This window comes from Mustela nigripes, chromosome 18 (assembly GCF_022355385.1).
Source record: "Mustela nigripes isolate SB6536 chromosome 18, MUSNIG.SB6536, whole genome shotgun sequence".
Classification (NCBI taxonomy): Eukaryota; Metazoa; Chordata; class Mammalia; order Carnivora; family Mustelidae; genus Mustela; species Mustela nigripes.
In genome coordinates, this window is record NC_081574.1 from 33720596 (window position 1) to 33733768 (window position 13173).

At 39.1% G+C, this 13173-nt stretch overlaps 1 protein-coding gene across 5 annotated transcripts in view; it reads left to right on the plus strand.

Moving 5' to 3' along the window:
- Positions 1–12825, plus strand: part of ASH2L (ASH2 like, histone lysine methyltransferase complex subunit) — a 29380-nt gene extending 16555 nt beyond the window's left edge. For 4 of the 5 annotated variants that reach the window (XM_059384154.1, XM_059384157.1, XM_059384156.1 and 1 more), the window contains 6 exons: positions 5665–5832; positions 6069–6262; positions 9743–9835; positions 11076–11174; positions 11916–11975; positions 12070–12825. In XM_059384154.1, the coding sequence (XP_059240137.1) occupies positions 5665–5832; positions 6069–6262; positions 9743–9835; positions 11076–11174; positions 11916–11975; positions 12070–12177 (722 nt within the window). In that variant the 3' untranslated portion in view covers positions 12178–12825. The remainder of the gene's footprint in view (positions 1–5664; positions 5833–6068; positions 6263–9742; positions 9836–11075; positions 11175–11915; positions 11976–12069) is intronic. The other variant, XM_059384155.1, reaches the window with a different exon arrangement.
- The last annotated feature ends 348 nt before the right edge of the window (positions 12826–13173 follow it).

Genomic DNA, 13173 nt, shown 5'->3' on the forward strand with positions numbered 1-13173 from the left:
AGATTAGTTCCTGTGTTTTGTTTTTTTTTAAGATTTATTTATTTATTTGACAGGCAGAGATTACAAGTAGGCAGAGAGGCAGGCAGAGAGAGAGAGGAGGAAGCAGGCTCCCCACTGAGCAGAGAGCCCGATGCGGGGCTCGATCCCAGGACCCTGGGATCATGACCTGAGCCGAAGGCAGAGGCTTTAACCCACTGAGCCACCCAGGTGCCCCAGTTCCCGTGTTTTTTTGATAAGCCTCCTTTTTTGTTTGAATAGTACTTCCTTTACTTTCCAACATCACAAAATGTTCCTGGCTTACCTTGTCTTTTCCCTGCCCTAGGCCAAATATATCAGCCACTTGCTCCAAAGAGCCCTGGTTCCTTTGATTGGAGAATGAGATTTAGAAATGAAGACCTGAGTGTTCAGTATGCTCAGTTTTAGACCCCACCCAGTGGACAGGAGGAGACCGTATGTGTACCAGCTGACACATAAATATACAGGGCTCTACTGCGTTTGCACTGACGACTTGATTCTAGTCAAACACTCCCGGTTTGTGCCAGCCCTCCGTCTATCCTTATTGGTCACTTCTTTCTCCAACAGTGAGAAACCTGACTCTGACTGTCTATGGTGTACTCCCATATTTGTTCATTTCTAGTGTGCACATAAGTAGATTCAGAATTGGTAACCTCTATGAGAAACATTCACTAGCTAGCTTACAGCAGTTACGTCCGGCTCTTCAGCTTTTAGCGTTGCAGCATCCTTTTGGGTTACTGTTAGATTAGTTCTCTTCTGCCCCACTTCCTTCAGGGTGATTGTGTGTCTCTTTTACAATAGTTAGGTTCATTTGTTAGTATTTTTCTGCTATTTTTAGGGTCTCCCACCTCTCGGAGAGAGAGTTTGTGTATGTGTTTCAGGGGAGTGAGTGCATGAAGGGTCTGTGAAACCTGACTGTGGTTCCAGGAGTTGTACAAAAAGGTTAACCCAGGGCGCCTGGGTGGCTCAGTTGGTTAAGCGTCTGCCTTCAGCTCATGTCATGATCCTGGGGTTCTAGGATCGAGACCTGTGTTGGGCTCCCTGCTCAGTGGGGAGTCTGCTTGTCCCTCTCCTCTGCCACTGCTCGTGTTCTCTGACTCACTCTCTCAGATAAATGAAATTTTTTTTTTAATATTTTATTTATTTATTTGACAGAGAGAGATCACAGAGGCAGGCAGAGAGAGAGAGGAGGAAGCAGGCTCCCTGCTGAGCAGAGAGCCCGATGCGGGACTCAATCCCAGGACCCTGAGATCATGACCTGAGCCGAAGGCAGCGGCTTAACCCACTGAGCCACCCAGGCGCCCTGATAAATGAAATTTTTAAAATATGTATATATAACCATTATACCATTATTATTCCTAACTAAGATGAATAATAATTCCTTAATGATCTAATACCCGGTCCATACTCATATTTCCATGGTTTAAAATATTCCTTTCAGTGGTCTCCTTGAATTAGATCTAAACAGGGCATATATTTACTGTATTTGAAATCCCATTATTTCTTGGTTTAATACTAAAAACGTTAACACTTGTAGGGGTACCTGCCTGGCTCAGTCGGTAGAGCTTGTGACTTTTGATCTTGAGGTTGCAATTTCAAGTCCCATGTTGGGTGTAGAGATTACTTAAAAAAAAATCAAATCAAATTAGTTTTTTGCTAACACTTATATTGATGGTGGTCATTTCAAAGTGAAGTAATGTAATCCCATGTTGTAATGTCCATTATATGTGGATTGTTTGACTTCTGATAGTGACAAGCATACTTTGAAAGTAAGGAAGGCCAGCCAAGTAAGTGACTTCAGGGTTTAAAAAGTGAGGCTTGTCTTGTTATATATTTATATGTATGTGTGTGTGTATATATATATATATATATAACTATATCTTGTTTATAACTATTATATATAATAGTTATAATTCCAGAAGGAGAAAAAAAGTGAGAACACTGACCTGTAATAGTTAATTATTTGTTAGAACTTAATATATAATATATATATATAATATATAAAATAGCAATGACTGCTTGCTCTTTATGCCTTACAAAAATTAAATCTATAAATAAATAAATCTATAATAAATATAGATTTATAATAAATTATAATATAATAATAATATAATATAATATATAATTATATATAATATATAATTATAATAATAATTATATATTTATAATTATATATAATAAATCTATAAGTCTGTATATAAATTTATAAATAAATCTATATTGTATCTATTAAGGTTTTTATTTTGAAATACCTTCAGATGTATAAAAAAATTGTGAGAATAGTACTGAACTTTTTTTTTTCTCCGAACCGTTTGAGAGTAAGTTGCCATGATGCCCTTTCATTTTGAGAACTTCATGGTGTATTTCTTATAAGCAAGGACATTCCAGTTATGTGTTAGTCATTTAGTGCTGCTTAGCAAATCACCATAAAACTTAGCAGTCTAAAACTTCAAAGGTTCATTATCTCCCACAGATTCTGAGGTTTGGGAATCTGGGAGCACCTTAGCTATGTGACTTGGCTCAGGAGAATTCAGGCATCTGCAGTCAAGTTCTTAGCTGGGCCTATTAACAAGTGAGGACTTGACAGAGGCTGGAGGACTTACTTCCAAGATGACTTACTTGTGTTACTTTGACAGGATGCCCTCAGATCCTCACCATGTGGGCCTCTCCATAGACTACTTATTTATCCTCATCCGTAGAAGCTAACTTCTCCCAATGCAAGTGATCCAAGAGAGCAGTAGAGTTCGAGTATCTTCTGTGACCCAACTTTCAAGCCGGATAGTTGCTTCAGCTTTGTTCTGTTAGGAATGAGTCACTACGTTCAGCCCACACTCAGGTGGAGGGAAATTAGCCTCCACCTCTTCAAAGGAAGAATATCAAAGAGTTAGTAGATATTTTTTAAACTTTCATATTCTTGCAGAACCAGTATATAAACGTCAAAGACAGGAAATTAACACTAATTGCTACCATCTGATGAATTTAAGATCTTATTCAGGTTTCTCCAGTTGGTGCAATAATGCCATCGTAGCAAAGAATCCCGTTGAGAATCATTTGCTGCATTTAGCTGTCATATCTCCTAAGTCTTCAATCTGTAACAGTTTTTCTGTCTTTCTTAGACTTTGATGACCTGGAAGCTTTTGCAAATGAGAGGCCACTTGTTTTATAGAATATCCCGCAATTTGAGTTTGTCTGGTTGAAATCTGAAGATTTGATTCAGTTCTGCATCTTTGACAGAAATATTAAAATGATGCTATGTTCTGCATGTTGCATCCTGTCAGGTGGTGCCTGATTTTAATTTGCCTCATTACCAATGATGTCGCTTTGATCATTTGGCTAACATGGTATCTGCCAGGTTTATCCACTGAAAAGTTGCTTCCCCCCTCCCCCGCATGTAATTAGTAAGTGTTTTAGGAGGGAGGTACATTATTTACTGCCCTATCCTGGACACTTGCCTTGCTCAGTCCCCACCTAATGGCTTTAGGGCTGAATTGCCCAGAAAGGGGTAAGGGAAGAAGTATTTGAGAAGGTAGAATTTGCTGAATACCTAAGAAAGTCCCATTAAACAGGATGTATTTAATTTAAGGAAGTTATCATTGCTTGGGACAGGAGCCATTGTGGTCCATGTAACAGAAAGAGTGTGGGGCCAAGAATTTTCAGTCAGCCGTGCCACACTGAGCTGTGGTGTGGTCACGAACAGTCACAGGATCGGCTGCTCCATCTCAGAGTCTTGTCTACCTACCTACCTACCTGGGAAGGTACTTTGTAAATCGTAAAGACCTTTATAAAAGCTATAGCTAATCTAAATTTTGTGCTTCCTCCAATAGAACTCAGGCTTTTAGTGTCATAAACAGTTTCAAATGCTTTTTCCTCATTGAAGTCTTAATTGGATCTGTGATGTTTCTACATTGATAAAATCAAACCTACATCACTTGAAAATACTCTTCTATCTTCTGTCATTTTTTTTTCTTCATTTCCAAGTCACAATATCCCCTCCTATTGATTTAGATTGTCCCCTTATCTTACATAAGCCTCATAGTAAAGTTTCAAACCATACACAAAGGTGGAAAGATGAATATAATGAATCTTTGCATACTTTTCACCCAGATTTAACAGTTATCAAGTTTTTGCCATATTTGTTTTATCTGTTTATTTTTGTGACTCTCTTTTTCTGAATTTTTAAGAAGTAAATCTCACCCTATATACTCTAAAAAAAATACGCATTTCTAAAAGATAGGGGTGTTTTCTTTCTCTCACAACCACAATGCTTTTATCATACTTAACAAAATAGATCATTTCTTGCCATCATCCGAATTCAGTCCATAATCAGATTTCCTTGATTGTGTCAGATACCTTTTTTCCTCTCCCCCACAAAATGCTTATTAATTAAAAGAAAATAGTGACTTCATAGTGGAGAAGCCAGTGAGGCACCCCACTAGTTAGGTGATCAAAGTGTAACATAGGCATTTTGACATCATGTGTTCCCTGATACTGTCCACTGAGAGATACAGCATTATTGACCTCACTGATATTCCTGACGAGAAAGCCAAACCTGTGCTTCAGCAGGAGAAAACATCAGACAGACCTAACCGAGGGGCATTCTACAAAGGAAAGTGACCAGTACTCTTCAAAATGTCATGGTCATGAAAGACTTGAACTGTCCCAGATTGGAGGAAACTAAGGACACACAACAACCAAATGAAATGTGGGATGTTGGATTAGAGCCTGGAACAGAAAAAGGATATTATTTGGATAATTGGCTTAATTTGAAGATGATCTATAGATTACTTAATAGCATTCTATCAAGGCTAATTTTCTGGTTTTGATAATTGTGTTATAGCCATAGATGGTGTTAACATTCGGGGAAGCTGAATGGAGGACATAGGAGGAATGTATACTATTCTTTAAAATCTAAAATTCTTTCAAAATCAAATATCAAGTTTATTAAAGGATGGCTTATTTAGGGGCACCTGGCAGGCTCAGTAGGTAGAGCATGCAACTTGATTCCAGAGTTGTGAGTTCAAGCCCCACATTGGGTGGAAAACTTCATTTAAAAAGAAAAAAAAAAAAAAAAAGATGGTTTGGGGCGCCTGGGTGGCTCAGTGGGTTAAGTCTCCACCTTCAGCTCAGGTCATGATCCCAGGTCCTGGGATCGAGCCCCACATCCCCCGCATTGGGTTCTCTACTCCGCAGGGAGCCTGTTTCCCACCCCCATGCCTGCTCTCTGCCTATCTTTCTGCCTACTTGTGATCTATTTCTCTCTGTCAAAAAAAAAAAAAAAAATCTTTTTTTTAAAGTTAAAAAAAAAAAAAAAAAAGATGGCTTCTACAAATCAGGCTCCAGGCACATTATAATTGGTTTGTTATATTTTAGGGAATAGACAGCATTATTAATTTTAACCTGTTAACTTAAATATCATTTGGTAGAAACTAAATTACCTGACCACTTCCTTCCCATTTTTTTCCTCTTGCCTTCAGCCATAACTTACATTGAGATTTTGAAATTCCTGAACTAATACTTCAGATTCCTGACCTGTTATTTCTAATTTTTTACTTTGTTCTACTAGAGTGTAGGAGACTCTGGTTTGGGGGGCAGTTGTCTCCAAGTGCCTCCAGTAAGTTACAGACCTTTGTTTTCATCTTCGTACTGCAGCTCCCCAGCTGAAGATCTCCGATGACCGACTCACTGTGATTGGAGAGAAGGGTTACTCCATGGTCCGGGCTTCTCACGGGGTTCGGAAAGGTGCCTGGTACTTTGAAATCACAGTGGATGAGATGCCTCCAGACACTGCTGCCAGACTGGGCTGGTCTCAGCCCTTAGGTAAGTGAGAGCTGCTGTGTGGGCATTGCAGCAGGCAGAGACAGACCATCTGCATGAGCTTTGTGACTTTTCACCTTATTGGATAAGAGGCATAAAATTCGCTTCCTGAACGATTGGGTGGTTTGCAATTTTGTAACAAAACAAAAACTAAAATGAGAAGGAGTACAATTTTTTCTTCCAGCAAACCGGGGTTGATTCGCCATCTTTTGACTTCCCGTTTGTCTTTATTGGGACAGGTAACCTTCAAGCTCCCTTAGGTTATGATAAATTTAGCTATTCATGGCGGAGCAAAAAAGGAACCAAGTTCCACCAGTCAATTGGCAAACACTACTCTTCTGGCTATGGACAGGGAGACGTCCTAGGATTCTATATCAATCTTCCGGAAGACACAGAAACAGCCAAGTCACTTCCTGATACTTATAAAGATAAGGTGAGTTTGTCCTCTTGAGAGATTCCCGGGTTTGAAGACCTGTGGCTGCCAATGAATGCTGCAGCAGTGGCCTGAGTGGTTTTTGTAATACCGACATACCATTCCCATGTTTTTCTCACTTTTTGTTACAAAAATGTTTAGACAGAGTTGAAAGAATTTTAAAGTCCATGTCCAAATACCCATCACCTAGATTCTGCCGTTGACCTGTTATTTGTTCATTCCTCTACCCACCCATCTGTCCGTCCATTTTGTTTCAATGCACTTCAGAGAATGCTAGCCATCAATATACCGCACCCCTGCCCATGTATTTCAGGATTCGTGTTGTTAGCTAGAGTTCAGCCTTTATTTAGTTTTTACTTTTGATATAAGACTTACATAAAATGAAATGTACAAAAATAAGTGTATATTCACTGAGTTTTGAGTTTGGCCTAAAGGAGACATTAGAATCTTACCACCCCAGAAGTTCCCTCATGCTCTTTCCTAATCAGTCCCAACTCCCATCCCTATAGAGCCAACCACTGTCTTGAAATACTTATTCCCTGTCGTAATTTTATTCCATTAGGTTTTTGTTTTGTTTTGTTTTGTTTTTTAATTTTTTTTTAATTTATTTTCAGCATAACAGTATTCATTGTTTTTGTACCACACCCAGTGCTCCATGCAATCTGTGCCCTCTATAATACCCACCACCTGGTACCCCGACCTCCCACCCATTAGGTTTTTTTTTTTTAAAGATTTTATTTATTTATTTGACAGACAGAGATCACAAGTAGGCAGAGAGGCAGGCAGAGAGAGAGGAGGAAGCAGGCTCCCTGCCGAGCAGAGAGCCCGATGCGGGACCCAATCCGAGGACCCTGAGATCATGACCTGAGCCGAAGGCAGAGGCTTAACCCACTGAGCCACCCAGGCACCCCTATTCCATTAGTCTTGTTTGTTCTTAAACTTAAGTAAATGGAACCATGCACTATGTCATCTTTTGAATCTGGCTTTTATTGTTTGGCATAATGCTTTTGAGATTCTTTTATGTTTTTGCATGTATCCATAGCTTGTTTCCTTTAATCGTAGAGTAGTATTCCATTGTATGAATACACCACAGTGTGTTTATCCATTTTCCTGTTTTTTTAAAAAAAATATTTTTAAATTCCAGTATAAATAACATACAGTGTTACATTTGTTTTAAGTGTATGATAGGGTTATTCAGCAATTCCATCTATTACTCAGTGCTCATCATGATAAGTGTACTTATAATCCCCTTCACATATTTTACACTCCCCCCACCCACCTCCCCTAAGGTAACTACCAGTTTGTTCTCTACCATTGAGTCTGGTTTTTTGTCTTTTCTTTGTTGTGTTTCTTAAATTCCATATATGAGGGAAATCGTATATTTGTCTTTTTCTGACTTAATTCACTTAGAATTATGCTCTCTAGCTCCATCCATGTAAATGGCAATGGCTGAGTAATGTCCCACTGTGTATACACCATATCTTTATCCATTCATTCATCTGTAGATGGAGACTTAGGTTACTTCCATAATTTGGCTATTGTAAATAATGTAAATAAACATACGGATGCATATATTTTTTTGAATTGGTGTTTTTTATTCTTTGGGTAAATACCCAGTTAATGGAATTACTAGATCAGATTATTCCATTTTCCTATGGATGGAGACTTGAGCTATTTCAAGTTGGGGCTATTATGAATAAAGGTGATGTGAACTTTCTTGTACAAATGTTTTTTGTTTTTTTTTAAAGATTTTATTTATTTATTTGACAGAGACAGAGCAAGAGAGGAACACAAGCAGGGGGAGTGGGAGAGGGAGAAGTAGGCTTCCTACTGAGCAGGGAAGCAATTGCTGGACTCTTTCCACCAATGTATGATAATTGTAGTTGCTTCACATCCTTGTCAGCATTTTTGTTGTCTGTCAGCTTAATTTTAGCCTTTTTGGTGTCCCCGTGTAGTTTAAATTAGCATTTCTTTGATGACTAATGATATTCTGTAGGTTTTCATGTGCTGATTAGCCATCTATTTTCTTTTGTAACGTTTCTCTTCAAATATTTCACCTTTAAAAAAAAAAAATATATATATATAAGGTTATCCTTTTATTGAGTTATAGAGGGTTTTTTAATATATATATTGGATTACACTTCTTGGTTAGAAGTGGCTTTTTTTTTTTTTTTAAGGTTTTATTTGAGAAAGAAGATAGAGAGTACGAGCTAGGGAAGAAAGGAAGAAGCAGGCTCCCTGCTCAGGTCTCAATCCCAGGACCCTGACTTGAGCCAGAAGTAGATGTTTAACCAGCTGAGCCACCCAGGCACCCCTAGAAGTGGCTTTTTAAAAAATATTTTTGGGGGCACTTGGGTGGCCCAGTTGCATTGACTCTTGATCTCAGCTCGGGTCTTGATCTCAGGATCGTGAGTTGAAGCCATATGCAGGACGGGAAGCCTACTTAAAAAGTAACATTTTTTTCCCCTCCTAGTCTGTGACTAATTTATTTCTTAAAGGTGTCTTCTGATGAAATGAAGTTTCTAATTTTTATGAAATCTATCAAATTTTTCTTTTACAGTTATATTTGTTTTGGGGCTCTCTGTTCCATTGATCTCTTTGTTGACTTTTATGCCATACCACACTGTCTTGATTATTGCAGCTTTAGAGTAAATTTTTAAATTGGGTATTATCAGTCCTCTTGCTTCTTTGTGTTTTTGTCTGGTGTGTGTGTGTGTGTGTGTGTGTGTGTGTGTGTGTGTTTAATTTTGAAGATACTAGTATATACCTAGACTTTCTAGAAGGATATACAAGGACACTGGAACAGAGATTGCTTTTGGCAAAGGGAAACTTGAGTGTTAAGGGACATGGTGAGAGAGAGTGAGAGATACTCTTCATTTTACATTCTGGTAGATCTCTTGAAATTTTTTTTCTTACTGTGTTTAATGTATGTATGTGCTAAGAGATTCAAATTTTAAAAAAATTAATATCATCTATTTCCCTGGGAGTGAATAGTTGGGCTCTTGGGAACTGCAAAGAATGGATGACCCAGAGACCACCTATGGGAGAAGCAGGTAGGGAACTCGGATGAAAGGAAGTAGCCCTTGAAAAATGTTTTTATAGAATAAGAGATTTTAAGCTCAGTAAACTTACTTCTTTCACTGAGATTATTGAGGGGAAGAAACCTTGAATTAGTTTTAGTTTAATGGGTATTTTTATTGTGGTGAAAGTGTGTATATGTATGTTTCCTCATAAATTTTAGTAAAGACCTTTTTTGAAATGTTTAACAACTATGTGCTATCTGGTACTTTTAAGAACCACGTAGTTGTTTAAAATCTAGCAAAGCTAACCCTACATAGATTTTTTAATATCTGTTGCAGAACATAAGGACTCCGTGCTATTTGTGTGATTCTGGCTTTTTTTTTTTTTTTTTTAATTTCATGATGATGTAGCTGATGCTTCAATGTTCCTTTTTTTCCCCTTTCTTTCTTGGTTTTCAAGGCTTTGATAAAGTTCAAGAGTTATTTGTATTTTGAGGAAAAAGACTTTGTGGATAAAGCAGAGAAGAGCTTAAAGCAGACTCCCCATAGTGAGGTGAGTCATGGTCATAAAAATGTCAGAACTAGAAGACTTTGAAGATTGGGACCAACTTCCTAATTATTAAAGTAAGGAAAATGAGGCCCAAAGGGGCAGCAGAGCGAGCTCCCTCTCCTGCCTGCTGTGCTTATGCTCTTCCTGTGGTACCGTGCTGCTGCTCTCAGGGTTCTTTTAGGGACAGTCTACAGAGAAAGGGGTAGAAACAGCAACCTACTGAGGAAATCTACAAGCGATTGAGGAAGCGTGTCAAAGATATTTATTCTTCTCAGAGGAAGGATCAAGCACAGAGGGAGGAACACCAGAACAGGAGAGGATGTTGCTGTGTGACCCAGAGGCGGAGGAGCTGTCATGGTTCATTCAGGGTCCTCTAGAACTTTCTCTACTTCCTGTTCCAAGGTTGATGGAAACACGTCTGCCCAAAGTCCTAGTGTAAATAAAGGCTGGCATGACTGGACCAGCCACAGGGGACGAAAATAGGAAAAGGGCGGAAGAAATTTTTGAGTGGGAGACATTTCTCCATAAAAATTCTGCAAAACATCCTGGGACAGTAATAGAGGCGAATGTAGGAGAAAATAAAGTAGGGCTCCAGTTGTCTTTAGGGAGAAAATGTAAAGGGAAACAGTTAATAGGTCTAAGGATAATACAACCAGATAATCCAGCCTGAGAGAATAGCGCTCTTGCTGGGAAGAACAGGCAGAGAAAGTTACTTCAGAAAAAGCCTTTTCTGAAGTCCATAGATAGTGGTTGAGAGAGAATATTTAGAATAATTTCAAAAGCAAAAGGACAAAGAAAATGAGGATTCTGAAACTCAGAAGATCTGAAGAGATTTTCAAAGGAGAAATACAGAAGCGAGAGGGAAGGGGGCAAATGAATAAGCTCACGAGGGTGTGGTTCCAAGGAATTGGTGGAAAACAAAATTCATTTTTATAAATACAGTGTAACGAATAATACAGAGTCGAATAGTTTGGTATAAGTAATAGTTTGGTATAAGTATAGGAATCCAGAAAGCAAATAAACCTGAAGACCAACTAGATTAGTGCATGTGAATATGCTCTGAAAAACCTGGAAGTCCTCTATAAATGTAAGACACTGTTGTTGCTGTGCAAGCTACATGCTGTTCATGGAAGACATTATTAGCAGCATGGTGACAGCACTGCTAAAGGGTTCAAGTGAGTTCCTTTTCAGTTTGTTTGTTCCGTTGTTAAATTCTGAAGTAAAACCATGGTTTTTGTTTCAGATAATATTTTATAAAAACGGTGTCAATCAAGGTGTGGCCTACAAAGATATTTTTGAGGGGGTTTATTTTCCGGCCATCTCACTATATAAGAGTTGCACGGTATGTATCCTCTGTTCATCCTGTGAACACGACTTGAAGGAAATAGGTGAATCATAGTATTGGAAGAGCCATTGATGGGAGTTCCAGAAAGAAGTCTAAGTAGCCTGAATGAGATGGAAATACGTTCCTGCTGTGACAGTTCCAAAAACAGTTGGGTGTCTTAGGAAGTATTTGCTTGGATAGATACAAGATTGTGCAGTTAGTGGGCCCCATACTTTTCTTTTGAATGTACTGTGTGGCGAATGTTATTGTTCAGTGTAAGGCATATGCAGTATATACATACATCAGTCAGCTTGGTGTTATAGGTCATGGTGACCTACCACCATTGACTATTAACTGTTGGTTACTTCATACACTGTGCTGTTTGTGTTTGTTTTGTTTTTAATATGATCCAGTGTGAAGGGGACTCTCATCAGATCCTTTTAGGTTTTTGTGGTTGTTTTAAGTGGTTTGAAAAGGTAATCTGGAAGTTTCCTTGTATTTTTAGTCTCTCAGTAACCACCATTTAAGTAGAATAAGGAAATCTTTAGGTTATAAACAGAACTCAACAAAAGTCTGTTTTAGTTATCTAATTTTAGATGGACATTAGGGTGTTGACCACTTTTAGCAATGGTAATCTGTTTCATTTGTTCCACTGCACCCTGAATGTCATAGCTACATTTAAAAAGTTCCTGTGTCACATTAAATTGTTTCACTCTTTTCTTCTGTGTTTTCATGTCTGTCTGAATCAAACTGTCACAGGTTTCCATTAACTTTGGACCATGCTTCAAGTATCCTCCAAAGGATCTCACTTACCGCCCTGTGAGTAACAGTCACGACGCAATCTCAGTATCTCTGTTACTTCTCGTTGTCACTGTTCTCATCACCTCATTTCTGTTTCTTGTCCTTCCCACAGATGAGTGACATGGGCTGGGGCGCTGTGGTAGAACATACTCTGGCTGATGTCTTATATCATGTGGAAACAGAGGTGGATGGGAGGCGCAGCCCGCCATGGGAACCCTGACCAGGTCCCTCTTTCTTTGCAGCTGTGGACTTTCTGGGGAATAAATTGGGGAGGGGGATCTGTTTTTTTGTTTTTTTTTTTTTAACTATTGCAAACATTCTTCCAAAGATACTGCAGCACAGAGCCTCTCCTGTTAGCAAGCGAAAAGTGGGGGTGAGACCGGCAGAGACTGCCTGCCCTACAACACTTTGCCCACTTCTGGTGACTGCTTCTATTTTGTGTGCCATATGCCAGCAGCTGCTGACCCTCGGATCCCATGCGCTCCCTGTGAAACTGGTGCTGTACAATGTATCCCACCAACTGGGACTTGATACCTTGCTGTATTTTCTACCGAATGAATAATCTTGTCCAAGTAGCTAACTTATTTAAAGACATTTCTTTTTGTGATGTTGAGTTCATCCTATCTGATTTGCAAGGAAGTAATTGGCTTGAATCTGAGAACACCTGAAATCTGTGGCTGTACATTCCAGATCTAAAAGGTCTTTCCTTTTGATGTGGGTTTTTATTCATTTTGAAATATTTTTGAACACTGGGGTCTCTGGAACTACTAGGTCTGTAGAACTGTAATTGTGAAAAAAAAAAAAAAACTTGCTTGCAGCTTTTTAGAAGTTCTTCCCAAATAAAACTGGTCTTCAAGTGTGTGTGGCACTTTGCTTCCCTTTCACATTGGATTCCTCTTGGGACTGGGGTAGCAAGGTAGGCAGTCTGAGGAACGGTGGTCAGAACTGGGAAGACAGGCACGTTTCTGACTCGATCCCAAGCCCTATTCTCCTGCTTCCAGTCTTTCCAGCCAACCCAGCTATGGTCTTTATCCTGTGAAATCGGAATACCAAGGAGGTGAACAAGAATTTAAAAGGGTTCATGGGGGAATGCCTGGGTGGCTCAGTGACTTAAGTGGCTGGCTCTTGATTTTAGCTCATGATCTCAGGGTCCCAGGATTGCGCCCCGCATCGGGCTCTGCGCTCAGTGGGGAGTCCGCTTGGGATATTCTCTCTC